The 13,100-nt window shown below is 44.0% G+C and overlaps 1 protein-coding gene across 7 annotated transcripts in view; it reads right to left on the bottom strand.

Annotated features, from left to right (window-relative positions):
- Positions 1 to 13,100, bottom strand: part of ERN1 (endoplasmic reticulum to nucleus signaling 1) — a 98,332-nt gene that overhangs the window by 69,773 nt on the left and 15,459 nt on the right. For 4 of the 7 annotated variants that reach the window (XM_082441996.1, XM_082441998.1, XM_082442002.1 and 1 more), the window contains exons 3-4: positions 3,601 to 3,785; positions 3,291 to 3,481 (exon numbers count right to left, since the gene is read on the bottom strand). The exons of 2 other annotated variants lie outside the window; for them this stretch is intronic. In XM_082441996.1, coding sequence (XP_082298122.1) covers positions 3,291 to 3,481; positions 3,601 to 3,610 — 201 coding nt within the window. In that variant the 5' untranslated portion in view covers positions 3,611 to 3,785. Of the gene's footprint in view, positions 1 to 3,290; positions 3,482 to 3,600; positions 3,821 to 13,100 lie in introns of all 7 variants that reach the window. One more of the 7 variants, XM_082441997.1, reaches the window with a different exon arrangement.

The following is a 13,100-nucleotide window of genomic DNA, read 5'->3' as shown; positions in this document are numbered from 1 at the left end:
CAGTTCCTTAAGATTCTGAGCCCACACTTCCCTGCTCAGGCCTCCTGCTCACTCCTTCGCCTGTCCTGTGTTCATGCAACCCCAAAACCTGCTAATCATCCTTTAAACTCCAAGTTAAGGGAATTCCCTGGAGGTCCAGTGGTTAGGACTCCACGCTTTCACCGTTGAGGGTGCGGGTTTGTTCCTTGGTTGGGGAACTAAGATCCCACATGCTGCGTGGCACAGCCAAAAGAAAAAAAGAAAAACTGAAAAAAAAAAAAATTAAACTCCAAGTAAAATACCCCAAGGTATCCCCACGAGCCTGGCTCATTCTCAACAGATGTTTTTTGGACCAAGGAAGCTGAAAGACAATGAGACAGGACACAGGAATATGTGTCCTGGTTTGGGCTCTGAGCAAGTCATTAAACTTCTCTGGGCATCAGTTTCTGATTCTATAAAGTAAGAAGACTGGGTTAGGGACCTCCCTGGTGGCGCAGTGGTTAAGAATCCGCCTGCCAATGCAGGGGACATGGGTTCGAGCCCTGGTTCGGGAAGATCCCATATGCCGTGGAGCACCTGTGCGCCACAACTACTGAGCCTGCGCTCTAGAACCCGTGAGCCACAACTACTGAGCCCACGTGCCACAACTACTGAAGCCCGCGTGCCTAGAAGCCCGTGCTCCACAAGAGAAGCCACCGCGATGAGAAGCCCGCGCACCATGATGAAGAGTAGCCCCCGCTCGCCGCAACTAGAGAACGCCGGCGCGTAGCAACGAAGACCCAATGCAGCCAAAAATAAATAAATAAATAAATTTATTAAAAAAAAAAAAAAAAAAGAAGACCGGGTTGGATGTGCCCTGTAGCTCAGAAGCATGACGACCCATGGCTTAGCAGGCCCTCACCTCTCCTCACGCTTTACCGTAGATTCTTCCGGCCCCCAACCAATCAAAACATGCTCAAAACCCACACGAGAATGAGGGTTTAGGAGTCTTGATGCCTTTGAACACAGTCATGCCCGATCCTGGTCTTTCAACATCCCATTGTCCCCACTTATCTTTAACTATTGCAACACTGGAAATTAGTAATGATCTGATTCACTTTAAGGTTCAGGGTGGGGAAAAAAAACACCATAGAAATCGACTGATGTTATGCAGGAGGAGGTGGGTGACTCTCAAGTACACGTACTTGCCAGAGACTCTAAAACCAACCACCTCCTGAACCGAAAGGGAGATCTCTGTGCTTCTCCAAACCACAAATCGGGTAAGTGACTGAACTCCCCCCACCCCGCCCCCCTCACCAAAAGCCCCAGAGACTTCCAAGTACTGAACCATCAGATAAGGATGACATAGGGTTGGTTTTAGAAGCGGCTGTGGTTTGGTCCCCAGTTCGAGTACCAAAACTACAGATAAACTTGTTCTTAATCTCTCTGTGTAAAGAAAACCATTTTCTTCTTTGCAAAACCAGACCAGAGCAAGTGGAAAACGAACTCTAACAGAATGACTGGATGAGGTCACTGGATTGTTCAGAGGGAGGCGGTGCCTTTGAGGTCAGATTCCCTAAACCTGGCTTTATGCCTTTCTTGCAGTATTTGAATTTATCTGGAGATCTTATAAATACTTCTACAATAGAAAAAAACTATTTAATTTTGTTTGTAAAAATTATATATATATATATATATATATATATATATATATATATATGTACTTCCCTGGTGGTCCAGTGGTTAAGAATCTGCCTTCCAATACAGGGGACGCGGGTTTGATCCCTGGTCGGGGAACTAAGGTCTCACATGCCGCGGGGCAACTAAGCCTGTGCACCACAACTACTGAGCATCCACGCGCTCTGTGCCACAACTAGAGAGCCCGCGTGCTGCAACGAAAGATCCCGCGTGCCGCAGCTAAGACCCGACGCAGCCATAAATAAATAAATAAATAAATATTAAAAAAATACACACACACACACACACACACACACAGACACACACACACATCACATGTGTATTTGGGAGCAGAACCATCAAAAAATCAAAGAATTGCTGGCTCTGTCCCGAGTCACAAGGTCTTCTGAGGTTTCCTTGACAGATTTTTAAACTTTCTCTTGTTATGTTACTGTTAAAAATTGACAACAGTTATACTCAATACCTCATTTTTGCTCAGGATTTGCAAACATACATCAGCAGTCAATTCCAGGCCGCCTGAAGATTAGATGAGAAACCAACTGGAGGACAAATGAGTATCGTGACCCCAACACTAATGATGGGACGGCACTCAGAGTGTGGGGAGGGCCCAGTGGTCAGGGAAGGCCCCACGCTTCTGCTGGGCCCTGCAGGACCAGTGAGCCATGCCTGGAGAAACCACAGCCCACTGCTGGGGCAACTTCCAGGCCCCCATCTCCCTTGCTCTGCCCTACGTTTTCTTTCTTTCCACAGGATTTTATCACCTTCCCACATTCTATATATTTAGTATTTATCATGCTATTGTTTCTTGTCTGTCTTCGCCAAGGAGATGGAAGTTTCACGAGGGCAGGAGTCTTTGTTTTGTTCGTTAATGTGTCCCAAGCCCCTCAAGCAGTGCTTGGCATATAATATGTACTCAATAAAACTGGGGGATGAACCAATGGATGAACAGCTGGCCTCCATTACATTCTGGAGCTGGGGAGCTGGGCGGCTCAAAGCAGAGCAGCCTCCCACCTTCCCCGACCCATCGAGGAGGGAGTGTGAAACAGTACAGCTGGGGGACTCGTCCCTTTAACCTAAATGGTTCCTAATTCGAAGACATTTAGAAATAGGCCCACTGAAGAGATTTTCTAGTTCCATGGCCCTGTTCTACAGATGAGGAAACAGAGGGGAAACGACGCGTTTGTCCAAAGTCTCCCAGCACCCAACCCCTCACCTCCCAACTCCCACTCACTGGAAGAATACATTTTTATCGTGCGGGTCAAAACACGTACAAAAACAGAAGACTGTGCCTATAAACGACATTTCGAAACAGCTAAAATGACAAACTATGCCAATCTACCTACTTAATGAGTGCAGAACTGGAGCTGCCGCTTGGGATTTCCTTTAGAATGGAGTTCGGTTGAGAAACACAGACCTCGGCCCGGAGTTCACCCAGGTGTTCGGTCAAATGCCGAGCTCCGTTCAGAGGCTGACCTCAGGCACTTCCCTGAAGGTCCAGTAGTTAAGACTCCGTGCTTCCACTGAGCGGGGGACCTGGGTTCGATCCCTGGTCGGGGAACTAAGATCCCACAAGCCGTGTGGGTCGGCCAAAAAAAGAGGCTGACTTCAAAGGGGGACCTTCCAGTTCTACTGACCTTTGTCCACATGGTTCCAGCAGAGTTTAGATTTGGTCCAGCCCAGTCCATGTGAGTTTTAGAAGTGAGTTTCCTCTTGTTCCTAAACCAGCTCTTAGGATTCTTTGAGTCATAACCGAGGTGCAGCGGCTGAGACGGGGACCGGCCATCTCCTGCAGGGCCTTCTGCGGTGCGGCCTTCCAACAGTGCACCTGCAGTAAAAACCCTTCAGGCTGCGAGGCCGGTGACCGTCCAGATACCCAGGTCTCACACAGAGAGCAGAAGGAGAGCATCACAAACTGGGCCCTCTGGCGATTTGCGTCCAACGTACATGTTCTCATCCTGATAAGAAATCCCCTTTTTGTTGATATGCTTCGTTCTTGTACTTTAACTGTCCAACTTACTCCTTCCGCAAATTTCTCCCATACCCGCTCCCCTTGGCTACTTCACTCTGGCTAGAGAAGGCTCCTTTCAAACTTGAAGGATGATTTTACCCACCAGGGTATGTGAAGGAACCTGGAAAACAGTATTGTTTGGATTCCTTAGGCCTCCTAATGTACGGAGAAGGCAAAAATAATAAATAAGCGTAAGTGGAACTTGAAATAATTCCAAACATCTTATAATTCAGTAACTAAGTGTATTTGAATTTAAGGTCAGTTAGCAGTTAAAGCTGATTCTTTAAAAAGCAAATTCAGTAGTTAGTACTCAAAAAAAAAAAAATATCCATCTGTCTGGAATTACTTGTTCTTTAAAAGTTGGGCAACATAGTATACTAGAAAACACATAATGCTAGGTTCTCTATTTCTAGTTCTGCCACTAACTAGAAGAATGTATCAGTCCTAACTTCTCCGTAAAAAAAGCCAAAGGCTGGCTCTGGTTTGGTCCAGGGCTCTGTGACACCACAGGGCACAGGTGGACACAATGGCTGTGTCCAGGACAAAGGAACAGGACTTACTTGATGGCCTCAACCTGGCTGCACGTTAGAATCACCTGGGGTTTAAAAAAACTTTTTTCTTTTTTAAAGAAAGGATGCCGACCTCCACCCCTGGAGATTCTGATTTCATTCATCTGAGGTGGGACCTTGGCACGGGGTATTTTAAAAGGTCCCCAGGTGACTCAGTCAGCCGGGGTAGAGAAGCACTGCCTCAAGTAACACATTCCCGGTTGCAGCTGTGGCCTCCCAGACAGGTGTTTCTCTCACTCCCGGAGGCCCCTCAGGAATCACGGGTCATTTGCTTTAAGAGGAAGGAGATCTGAGTTAGTTTGGTCAACAAAGTCCTCTGACCCAACTGGATATTAATGACAATGCCAGGTTCGAGGGATCTGACGGCACTATTTGTTCAGATAATGCATGAAAAAAATCCGGTTTCCATGACAAGCATTCCCGCAGCCTGGACAAACAAGGATTCCCTCATCTGAAACAGAGAGGGAAAATAATCCACTGAGGGAAGGGGTGGTTTTCAATGATAACTATAAATTAGTCTACGAACTAGGGAAATCATGTTTAATACAGAAGAGGACAACCCTGGATCGAGGTTCATTTTTTAAGAGTGAAACATCATGCTGAGTAAAAAATGAAACTGACTTGGAATAATCACAGACCATTTATCTCCTGGGGTTTGGCAGTGGGAAAATTAACCTCATGACTGATATGAGGGGCCTATCAAGAGAGCACCACACACTGGGGGTCACGTCCACCCAAGCAAGTATCCTGGAACCCCTCTCATTGTGTAGAAAGAAACGCTATTGATAAGATCTCACTAAAGAATACAGATTACAGCTAAAGCAACATTTTCCTTATCCCCCAGCAAATCCACAGCCCACTGTTGCCTGATGATAAAAGAGCTCCTTGTCTTATTGGTCTTCAAGAGCCTCAAAGAGAAATTCAATCAATACTTGCTGAGTGCCCACTACAGGGGGTATGGCCGACTCACCGTGCTAAATGCCAGAGAGGATGTAAAGATAAGCAAAACACAGTCCCTGCCCTCTAGGACAAACCAGCAAGAGAAGTGCACCACCCCCATGCAGGGCACTTTCCTGGCCTCCTCCTCTCTCCCTCCCTACCCTCTCCCGAGACCCACCTGAGCTAACTGAGGTCCCTCTATTGTGGCCCAAGGCTACTCTCTCTCCTGTCATTCTATACCCACTTCCTGGTGCCAGCACTTGGTGGGAGGTGGGGCCTCTGCAAAGGCGAACACCCCAGACCCGGCCTGATCGTTCAAGAGTTCTACCTTTTCAGGATCCCTTGCCGAAGGCTGTGACTGCAGGATGGAAAAGAAACTTTGGTTAAAGGCTTCGAAGACATGAACTTTCGGTTTTACTATTCCAGAAACATTTTGGGGCAAGATCTTACTGAAAAACATGCACCTGCTTGGATATTATTAGACCTCAAGCAAAGAAAAGAGCTTAAACTGAGAACTTGGTGTAAGGGCCTCTTAACCTGTATTTCTCCCCGTGATTGCAGGATTCGGTTGATATCCCTGATGGAGATGCTCAGGGTAAAGCAGTGTTTCCATCCCAAATCTGCATCTTTCTCTGACTGAAACAAAAGGTAAGAGGCTGCGACTCTCCTGGAAGGAACAAGAGCGTCGTCTGAGCACTTCCCCAAGCTTACAGGAAAGCCTACTTTCTTCTCTTCTGGTCCTTCTCTAGATCCCATCTCTCACTGCAACATGGCTTGGCCACCTCCTCAGGTGTGACTGGGGTATCTGGACTTATTTCTTCTAACAGATGTACCAGGACATAAGCACTGCAGGGGCTGCTCTTCAAAGGGAAGCAGGAGGATCAGACTCAGGGTTCAGTTCTGCCACTGGCGCCTGACCACGGACAGGTCACCGGTCTCGTCTGGCCTCAGCTTCCTCATCTGCGTGCTCTGGGAACACAGCAGAGCAGTGACTGTTCAACTTGGGAGGACAGGGCGATGCCTGAGTGAGGGTGGTACGTGCCCCAAAATACCACCCTTGAAGGTTCTAACCTGCTCGCACTGTGGTCATGCATCCCGTTCCTTACGTGGGGGTGGGGCGGGGAAAATATTAAGACTTATTGGTCTAAACCAGCAAGATCCCTTCTAGGAGTCTAACATACTCGGACGGGAAGCTAAACATTTATCCATACGTGCTACCTCTGCTCACAATACATCTGGAATTTTTTGGAAATTACCTTCAAAGAATATACTTTTGAATCCTCTAAGTGGTAGAAAGTCTCTCACTGGTTTTTAGAAACAACCAAGAATCCAAGTGTCCTCGATAAATTGTGCAATCAAGCTGGGTAATAACAGTATTGATCAAAACTTCAGTGTGGACCACGTCAAAGTTATATTCAAGCAGAGACTAGAAGGAATTGTGTAAGGATAATAGGCTTAATAATAAATATTTGCTTTTTTAGGGTTTTTTTCATTTTAAAGTTGAATTATTAAATGAAGTTTTAAAAAAAAGTTAAAAAAATAAAAAATAAAGACTAATTTGTTTGACATGAACATTGACCCTGAAGGGGTTATTACTTTGAAAGAGACAACACTCTTTTGGATGAGTAAGTCCAGGTATGTTTGTGGGAAAAACAAAACAAGACGCCAACAAATATTTCACTTTATTGTCAAGTGGTATGTTCATTTTGCTAGGAAAAACAGCTGTATGGACAAGCTATATGTTTTAAGAACTATGGCCTCCAAAAGAGACAAACAATGCATCAACTTCTGATTTACGAACAGTCTTGAGTCAAAATTTTAAATGGCCTCGTAACCAACTACCAAAAGAATCTTGGGAATTCCCTGGCAGTCCAGTGGTTAGGACTCAGTGCTTTCACTGCCGTGGTCCAGGTTCAGCCCCTGGTCAGGGAACTAAGATCCTGCAACCTGCGCGGCACGGCCAAAAAAAAATAATAATCATCATCTTTTCTGCAGGAGGTGGGCTACCCTTAAAACCAAACTCGCAGAATTATCCCGAGGTATTTCAGAGTGCTCATGGGAGCCACATCTGCTAGAAAGCTGATCTGAAACCACTGCAGACCAAAGGACCCTGCAAACAAGCTATTAACAAATCAGAATAAAACATTTTCTCAATAGCTTTTAGGTACATAGGGTGTCATAAAGAAACTGTTGTGGTTATTCAGGTCTTCAAAATATAAGCAAAATAAAACCTAAACATTCCATTTTCAGACTTAAAATCCACCCTGCTAAAAGAAAACAGCTTACTTTAAAATGGCTATCATGAAACCAATTTAAGGTTAGTTCTGTGCTTTTTAAAACATCTAATATTGCTTGGGGGCTGGAGGAGGGGACTGTAAAAGAGTACATATGACAAGCAAATTCCAGTTCTAGAAATTTATCCCAAGAAAATAATTAAGCAGTTAAGATGGGCTCAAGAGTTTAGCAGTAAGGTTTATCACAATTGTTTATAGTAATGAAAATTAAAAACAGCCTCAATATCTAAATGGTTGGACGGTCAAATTACGGTATACTCTTTCACAGAGGTATCACATAGCCAGTGAGAATAATGTTGTAGAATTAAATTTACTGACACAGAAAGATCCATGTTATATTCCAGTTTGGGGAAGAAAAACATTATCTCTGCAAATATGTGCACATAAAAATGTCTAGAAGGACATATATCAAGATATGAGGGCTTCCCTGGTGGCTCAGTGGTTAAGAATCCGCCTGCCAATCCAGGGGACACGAGATTGAGCCCTGGTCAGGGAAGATCCCACATGCCGTGGAGCAAATAAGCCCTTGTGCCACAACTACTGAGCCTGTGCTCTAGAGCCCATGCTCCGCAACAAGAGAAGCCACCGCAATGAGAAGCCCGCGCACCGCTATGAAGAGTAGCCCCCGCTTGCCGCAACTAGAGAAAGCCCGCGCACAGCAACGAAGACCCAACGCAGCCAAGAATAAAAAAAAAAAAAAAAAGATATGAGTAGACTAATCAGAGAAATGCAAACCAAAACTAAGGAGTTACAACTTCACCACCACTAGGATAACTATAATAAAAAAGACAGATAATATCAAGTGTTGGGCATCTTTATGTCAGAGCTAAGACTTACATGTTAGACTGTTACAAGACAATAAAACTAACTTGACTTTAAAAAAATATATATCAAGTGTTGGGGAGGATGTAGAGAAATTGGAACCCTCCTACACTGCAGGTGGGAATGTAAAATAGTGCAGCTGCTTTGGAAAACAGTTTGCTAGTTCCTCAGAAGGTTAGACAGAGGGTTACCGCATGACCCAGAAATCCCACTCTTGGGTAGATACCCAAGAAAAATGAAAATCCATGGCCATTCAAAAATCTGTACCCAAATGTTCACAGCAGCATTATTCATAACAGCCAAAAAGGGGAAACCCAAATGTCCATCAAATGAAGAACAGATGAACAAAATGTGGTATATCCACATAATGGAATATTTATTCATCAATAAAAAGGAACAAAGCACTGATACAGGCTACAACATGGATGAACCTTGAAAACATTACACTCAGTGAAAGAAGCCAGACACGGAAGACCACATGTAGCATGATTCCATTTATATGTAATGTCCAGAACAGGCAAATCTACAGAGACAAATGTAGATCAGTGGTTACCAGGCGCTGGGAGGTCTGTGGGAAATGGGGAGTGACAGCTAATGGGTATGGAGCTTCTTTTGGGGATGACGAAAATATCATAAAATTGGTAGTGGTGGTGGCTGCACAATTCTGTGAATATATTAAAAGTCATTGAACTGTATATGTTAAATGGGTGAATTGTATGCTATGTGAATTATAGCTCAATAAAGCTGTTAAAATGTTAATAGAGGTAATGTTTGGGTAATAGAATTATAGATATGTTGTGCTTTTTTTAAAATTTAGACTATCTATGCTTTCTTTTTTCTTTATTACCACAAATATGATAATACTTTGAGAGATTTTTTTTTCAAATCTTCCCATGTTATCATACAGAAAGCACCGAACACACAAAAGATTTCTTATAATAGTGGAAAAACTGGAAAGAACCCATATGACCCCAGTAGGGTGATCACCAGGCAGAGCATGGCTTATTACCACGTCAACCCTGCTCAGCTAGGACCCCAGTCCCTAACCTGAGGCTGGGCACAGAAGGCTCAAATGCTTTCTGAGTGGATGACGGTTTACTAAGGTGCTACTGAAAGTGACAAATACAATGGTGCACTCAGAACATTTCCAAACAGGTCACAGGAGACATTCTGTGAAAAAAAAAAAAAAAAAAAACTGAACAAAAATACAGAACACAGGGACTTCCCTTGTGGCGCAGTGGTTAAGCATCCGCCTGCCAATTCAGGGGACACGGGTTCGAGCCCTGGTCCGGGAAGATCCCACGTGCCGCGGGGCAACTAAGCCCTCATGCGCCACAACTACTGAGCCTGTGCTCTAGACCCCGCGAGCCACAGTTACTGAGCCCGCGTGCCACAACTACTGAAGCCTGCGCACCTAGAGCCCGTGCTCCGCAACAAGAGAAGCGACCGCAATGAGAAGCCCGCGTGCAGCAACGAAGAGTAGCCCCCGCTCCCCGCAACTAGAGAAAGCCCACGCGCAGCAACAAAGACCCAACACAGACAAAAAAATTTTTTAAATAAATAATTAATTAAATAAATAAAAATACAGAACACATTTTTACACTGTTTGACTTGCTGTGTCTTTGTACATGAACAAAGATCATAAGATAATCAGAAGTGATGCAGAGACTGTGTAAAAGAAACTTAAAATTTTAAAAAGTCATGTAAGCAAGGACCTTGGGATTTTTTGTTTGTTTTTGTATGGTATCTGGGGGGGGGGGGGGCGCATTTTAAGTTCTACTTTTCCCAGTCCGTATGTGGTCTGGTGCACTCACTCATTTACTCTGAGCATGTGTTGCTCTGAGGCAGCAAAGTCTGAAACCAAACATGGGGTATAGGTAAAGATAAAGATAGGAAAAAAAAAAATCCCCAGCCCCTGGGAAATACAGCCAACCAGCATGTTTATTATTCACAGACTACGATTCACTGTCCCTATTTTTTAAGCCAGCCTCATACTCTAATCATATTGCTAGGTTACAGGCCCCGAGTTATGCGTGCATAATAAAAACAGAATCCATCAAAATGATACATTAGGCTTTTCTCCCCTATATCATCTCTTTAGGGAGAACATTTGATCATTATAAAACACACACAATATTAAGCCTAAGGATTACTGTGGATTCCCCAAACCAAAGAGGTTTCCAATGAAAATGAAATAGTTATCCAATGATTCTTCAACCTGAAGAATGGAGAGGCCATCGGAGGCATGCAAATAACTATAACCCCCAGGCCCATGCACATGGCACTGTTCTGTTCAGACATGAAGAAATCTTTATATAGCTCGCTGGCTTTATATTCGGGAATATGGTCTACCGTCGAACTTTCTCAAGAATCACTCTCATACACATTTTTTCTTGTGCTCTTAGAAGCCATATGACTGCGGAGAGCCTCCTGGGCAGGCGAGTTAATGAAACAAAACAAACGCACGTGCACAACGACAGTCTAATTTCAGGGTCAGCAGTCCTGAGAACACGAGCTGCATGAAACACCCTCTTCACTCTCCTCGTGGCAGCAGTATTAATACGCGATACCTCCTATGAGGATAATTCATGCGGGTGATGACTATCAGGATAAATGATAAGCAAGGCCATTTCTAGTTAAGACTCATGTCTCCGTGTGTTTTTGTACACACGTGATCTGCAGTTCTCCATGAAGTTGTTTATCCCCCTCTAAAACCAAAACATCAGCTGAATAAAAGAAATTGCATATCCTCTAGCTGAAGAAAGTACCCTGCCTCACGTGCCACAGATCTCTTTGGTACTTGAGAGAAGTGACACCCAAACACTGTACAATGAGGACCACAGGGCAGCAATGATGCAACACAAACCAACATTAGGCACAAGATCCAGGTCTAGGAAGGAGGCGAAAAACTCACTGACTGAATAAGCACCTTCTGGATTAACAAAAGACAGCCCTGAGTGCTTAGTAACACCGATATAACTGCATTTTGGATCCGGTAGCCTGGAGTCTCAGCTTGCAGGTGAGTCAATGTCTGGCTCAGACACACACTGAAGGAAAATCACAATACTGCCTCCTCTGCACTAGTTACTTCATCAATCAAAAAGAAACAGCATCAAAAAATATTCCTTGCTCAGGCATAGTATAACACTGAAAAATGATGACTTAGAGTAAAAACACCTTTGGGGGGTGGCAAGGAGAATTTACATTATCTGTGATGTGCCAGGTCCCTTCACACCTGTTGGTGTGTTAGCTGTTCCCATTTCATAGATCAGGAAACAGAGTCTCTAAGACTCTGAGGACACAGCTACCAAGGGACCAGAAAGAACTCAGGTTTGACTGATTTTACAGCCAGTACATTCTGCACAACATCACTGCTGCCTGGTTTAACTGCAAACTCTGCAATGCGTTTCATTTAGAATTTTGAAATAATATGTCCCACTACGTTTGGGGATCGAAATTTTTACTGGTAGGTAATTCTGGGAGTGAAATTCTGACCTTTGCCCTAAAAAGCAGTTACACTAAAACATAACCTTTTGATAAGGGTTGGACTCTTTTACCATGAACTCTGAAAAGTTTGGATTTCTAAATACGATTTGGAAATATTTACATGAACCGAAACTATAGTCCCAACTAAGGCTAAATAGTTATTTTTGGTTCTTTAGCCAAAGTTGTTCAATAACTAAAACACTAGACTCCAGTGACAGAATAGCACACGAAAAGATGTGGCAAAGAAAACAACATACAGAAGGCTCTGATGATATGAAATGATTGATTTCCATGTCATACGTTTTGGTCACTCTCTTTACACTCTTATTTGTGGACAGATGCCAGGCAGCAGTTAACCAATCCAAGATGAAATGTTCAAGTTCAAAACCTGACCCCAGTTTTGAAAGTGGATTTTTAAAAAATTCAATCAGAAGGAAAACTTAACTGACACGAGTTTTACTGTGAAGCGTGTACAAATTTTCCTTTAAAAAAAACCCTGGGATTTCCCTGGTGGCACAGTGGTTAGGAATCTGCCTGCCAATGGAGGGGACACGGGTTCGAGCCCTGGTCCAGGAAAATCCCATGCCGTGGAGTAACTAAGCCCACGTGCCACAACTACTGAGCCTGCACTCTAGAGCCCACGAGCCAAAACTACTGAGCCCACGTGCCACAACTACTGAAGCCCGGGTGCCTAGAGTCCATGATCTGCAATAAAGAGAAGTCACCTCAATGAGAAGCCTGTGCACTGCAACGAGGAGTAGCCCCCGCTCGCTGCAACTAGAGAGAGCCCGGGCGCAGGAGCGAAGACCCAACGCAGTCAAAAATAAATTAATAAATTAATTTAAATAAATAAATAAATAACCCTGAATTTGAAAAAGGTGGCCTCGTATTACTTCAGCTGTTTCCAAATTCTTGTTACCCCAAGAGCACGGACTATTATTTACCTAAAATGCATAACCTCCAAAGAGTTCATGCTGTGGCACTCAGGTATACACATGTCAATTCTCCACCTGGACACCTGGTACCTGATACACCATATTAAAAAGTACACAGTGTAGGTCATTAAACAGAACCTGCTCCAATGCACCATACCCACATCCTGAACAATACGTTTTGTTTCTTTTTTTTTTTTTAAACCACTCACTAATTTAGGTTCTTCCAACCAGAAGGGGAAAAAAAGCCAAGTCTGTCCACAAAATGTCCTCCCAGCCACGATGCCCGAATCCACAGCCTGAGTGAAGGCCTGAAAGTTAAATAAATGTAAACCAGGCTCTTCTCTCCAGAAAAAGATGAAAAGACTTTTTGGACAGCCCCACGGTGCTCTCC

Source organism: Balaenoptera physalus, assembly GCF_965194825.1.
Source record: "Balaenoptera physalus genome assembly, chromosome: 20".
NCBI lineage: Eukaryota > Metazoa > Chordata > Mammalia > Artiodactyla > Balaenopteridae > Balaenoptera > Balaenoptera physalus.
The sequence above is the reverse complement of the archived record's forward strand: the minus strand, read 5'-3'. Positions and strand labels throughout refer to the sequence as shown.